This window comes from Cucurbita moschata, unplaced genomic scaffold (genome assembly GCF_002738365.1).
Source record: "Cucurbita moschata cultivar Rifu unplaced genomic scaffold, Cmos_1.0 Cmo_Scf00018, whole genome shotgun sequence".
In the NCBI taxonomy this organism is placed as follows: domain Eukaryota; kingdom Viridiplantae; phylum Streptophyta; class Magnoliopsida; order Cucurbitales; family Cucurbitaceae; genus Cucurbita; species Cucurbita moschata.
Genome location: NW_019268534.1, coordinates 664685 through 668875, shown reverse-complemented (window position 1 = coordinate 668875; position 4191 = coordinate 664685). Strand labels below are relative to the sequence as shown.

The 4191-nt window shown below is 34.4% G+C and overlaps 1 protein-coding gene across 1 annotated transcript in view; it reads right to left on the bottom strand.

The window, feature by feature from the left end:
• Positions 1–4191, bottom strand: part of LOC111455978 (AUGMIN subunit 3) — a 10292-nt gene continuing 6101 nt past the window's right edge. The window contains exons 12-18 of the mRNA XM_023097650.1: positions 4029–4084; positions 3087–3239; positions 2682–2793; positions 2454–2595; positions 1290–1365; positions 899–994; positions 1–295 (exon numbers count right to left, since the gene is read on the bottom strand). Of these exons, the coding sequence (XP_022953418.1) occupies positions 164–295; positions 899–994; positions 1290–1365; positions 2454–2595; positions 2682–2793; positions 3087–3239; positions 4029–4084 (767 nt within the window). The 3' untranslated portion in view covers positions 1–163. The remainder of the gene's footprint in view (positions 296–898; positions 995–1289; positions 1366–2453; positions 2596–2681; positions 2794–3086; positions 3240–4028; positions 4085–4191) is intronic.

The following is a 4191-nucleotide window of genomic DNA, read 5'->3' as shown; positions in this document are numbered from 1 at the left end:
AAAAAAAAGAAGACCCACAAGTGGAACTATGATTGTCTTCACACTGCCAAAACAGTTCATTTGTCATATTAAATCTCTAACCTTGCTTTTGCAATCAAGCATCCCCAGGTGATGTAGTGTAAAACAGTTACATACAAACATATATACACACAAATGATGTCAACTATGAAGCTTGCAAGGCTCGAACTCGAGCCGTCAGTTCCCGAACTTGATTCCTCAGGCGTTCAGGATTGCAAAAGAAGTCAACGAAAACTCGTCGTTGTAGCCCAACTTCCTGAGAGTGATGTTTTACGATCTGCATCCATAATAGAATGTAAATCAGACATGTCGCAATGGTAATGTACAATTAAAGTGCGTGGGTACGCTTCCACCTCACGTTTTACATAAAAGTACTAGCAGAAAGCCTGGCAAGACTCTTATAGTTTTTAGTTCAACCTATGGAATTGGGAGATTTGAACCTCGAACTTCTAACCATTTAATCGAGGATATATATCTTAACCAGTTGAACTCGTGTTGGCAAAGTCGATATTATATTTAGTAAGTGCTTCTCTCTGTGATAATGGGCAAGAAAAACAACAAAATTTTCGAAGGACGTGATAGCTCTTATAGCGATATTTAGTCCCTTGTTAGATTCTTTGTTTCTCTTTGGCCTCCTATTTCTAGGCTCGTTTGTAATTATTCACTCGGTCTTATTTCTCACGACTAAAGAAGCCATTTCTTGTAGTTGAACAATGAATATAGGGAAAACTCTTTGTAAAGCATAAAATATTTCATATCTGATGACAAATAGATATTATGCAATTCGTATAGCTAACAGACCTATCTGATTGTTATAATAAAAAGTATGGTAAGTAAAAACCAAAGATTATGAAAGAGACAGTGAAGAGAAAAAAATTACCTCATTCTTTTTACAGTGCTCCAAGGTAACCTCTTCAACTGCAGAAGATAGTTTGGCGTTTATCTTTTCCATCTCATCCAGCTCTTTCATTAAGGCCTACAACACAAAATGTCCAGAAATGAAGAACAATTGTGCAAAAATGAAAGTACATCACAGACAGAAAGACAATCTAAACACAAAGGGTAACAAACTAGATGCACTAATGAAGGCATAATTAGCAACAATATGATAGATCAGGTTAACTTAGACGACTGCAAAGACTTCAAAGTATTGAACATCCTGTTTTGATGTTTTGAAAAAAGGAAAAATATGTGGTCTTATATGGGTGTACAATGATTCCAACCAGTTTCATACAAGGATAACTAAAATATGCATTCGATAAGAGCAATACCCGTGGCGTCAGTATTGGTTGTGCAGTTGTAGAAGAGGCAAAGAGTAATTGCTGCAGACTTTGAATAAGAGAGCACCTACAATTAATAATAGAAAAAATCCTTTATTATTCTTATTCTTATTATTAAAAAAAAAAAAAAAAAGGAACATGATGCGGACAGGAATGTGGAAGATGAAACACATTAACCGTACTCTGAAGCTGACCGGTCGGTCATAAGATGATTTAAGAACTGGACAATTATTGCAATGAAAAAAATATATCAACACACAATTCAGCATGGTGACCATTACCAACATACAACTCACAATCCAGTAATCTTCTATGTGAGAGCTCATAAGGTAATCTGCCCCCTCTAAATAGACTTAGTAAATCTAGTGAGCTCATAGATCCTCCTCTCCTTAATGCTTCCTTTAGCTTAGCTTTTCAAAATCAAGGGAAGCCTCTCTCTTCTTGTTTAGATAGGTTCTAAATTCGCAAAAGGAAGGTTAAAGAAATCTTAGGATCCAAGATCCAAAAGTCTGTTGATATAGTGTAGTTATGAACACTTTAATAGTTGTATTTTGAGTTTATTTGACATTCGAGTTAGTTTTAGCTGTTGTTAATGGGTTTTCGTTACTTATTTTGTTTGTTAGAGGTTAGTGCACTTACATCCTCTGTAAATGGGCAGCTAATGTCTTGCATTAGCTACAAGCTTTTGAAGTTTAAATAATTGTTTAAGATGAAGTCAGAAGAATAGACCAGATTTCTTGCTGACTGGACAAAATTCTCTTGTAATCACTCATGATCTACTACAGTGACATACTGACAATCCTTTTTTACCTCAGACTAGTACACATCGACAAAATAGTTTCTTAAACGATTGTGCTTATTTGAAAATTCAGCTAATAAACACTATAGCTCCACACCATATCTTGACCTTCATTTCAACACTGGCTCCTCCATCAGTTAGAGCCCCTTGAATTATATATGAAAACAGTCCTTCAAAACTAGTACTTGATTGCAAGAGTGGATTGGTCAATGGCTATTCCTTTGGACCAGCAATAATTTTCCAGTGTCAGCCACCAGACTTTCATTGCTTCATTTGAATATATTAAGTGTACAAAAAAACTAAAGGCATGACAGATATATGGATTTGACACTTGTATAAAGGAATAAGATACTAACAGATCATTGATGCATCTGTTTCTGTCGCCTGGAAGGGAGTTCTCAAGATCAGATTGAAGGGTTCTCAAGTCTGAATGAAGACAAGATATCTGTTGAATAATGCCGGGAGCAGACACATAAGTTGATGCTCCAGCCTGGATATCTGTACAAGTCAATTAAAAAGTTTTATGCTTAATAGACCTGTATTGAATTCAAACTGTGGATGTTCAAATGGAAGATTATCCTTACTTGAATGTATGCTTAATAGATCTCTGACGCCATGCAGAAAATTATCTCGATCATCAACCGCACCTTGTTCTTGTACATCAGAAGCAGCTTGAATCAGTGCAAGACAGCGACCCTGTAGTGACATTAACAATAATCATAGAACACTCAAACGGTAAAATACTAGCATGTGTTCCAGACTAGAGTTTTATTAAATGGCCATAAAGAAGGCAGACTATCAAATTAATTAATTAGAAGCTAACATCAAGGAAAAATAATTGTGAACTCAGACTTCAAATTTCTTCGTCGTTATATTATTTGCAATAAAAATGATGTAAACAGATAAAATTTTAGATGCATGAAACAATTAGAGTGAACGATATAGTATTCCATTATTGCAAAACAAATATTAAAAGATGAGGTCAATACCACTCGTCCTTTGGTGGCAGACAAATATGCTTGAAGTTCTGACTCTATAACTTTAAGCAATGAATATGCTCCAAGCGTATTCTTCTTTTCCAGTTGACAAGCTATTTTCAGGAATTGATGCCTAGCAAGCTGATTGACCAGATGACTGATGAACTGCAAGACGAAATTAATAGTGTTGGTGATACAAAAAATTATGAAAAATGTGAAACTGTAATCACAGAAGCATAACCATTGGAGGTACAAAAACCCTGATTCCATAATAGCAAAGTTTCCTCATTTAGTTTTATAACCAGAGATGAATCTTTGGAACAAATTTTCCAAACATCCATCCACACTTGGGAAAGACTAGTTATACCAACACAGAGAAACATCAATTTCTTTCACATATCTCCCCAAACATGTCCCAAAAATTTGACATCTCGTACAGAATACAATCATTGGAGGTACACTGAAATCTAGCTCCCTTTCTGAAAAAAAAAATAGTTTTGACCAAGAAATTGATAGTTCAATTTAATCTAGAAAGATTGATGCTGTTAGAATAGGTCGGTAGAAAATCAGGTTATTTAGATCTTATATAAGCCTGGCTCCTTTGTCCATTTGTCAAAATTTGTGGCTAGAATTCTCTCGTAGACCTTGTTGATAGAAAGAAACCAGAATATGTAACGAAACTTAGAAACATATAGATAATAAATCTGAGTTTTTCCAATTTATAGCTTTTAGTTGGAATGCCCTCCACTTATACATGCAAACTAGCCTAGACACTCACAAATATGAAAATAAAAAATACAAACAAAATGAAACATAAATTTTGAATCCCAAATAATGATCCATAAACATACACTTCAGAATGTTTCAAGCCAACCATGAATTCATGGGGAAAAAACATCTATACCATGTAAGTTCTAAGTTTCATGAATACATAATAGTAGATATTGAGCATACCACTTTCTGTCTATCAATGTAGTACTCTTGACGCATGACCTTCAAATCATAATCACCTAATTGATTTAGTAACAAGCTACATTAGAATCATTGACGATGGTGATAATAATAAAAATACTAATACTAATCCAACATTTAAAAAAAAAAAAAAAAAAAAAAAAAA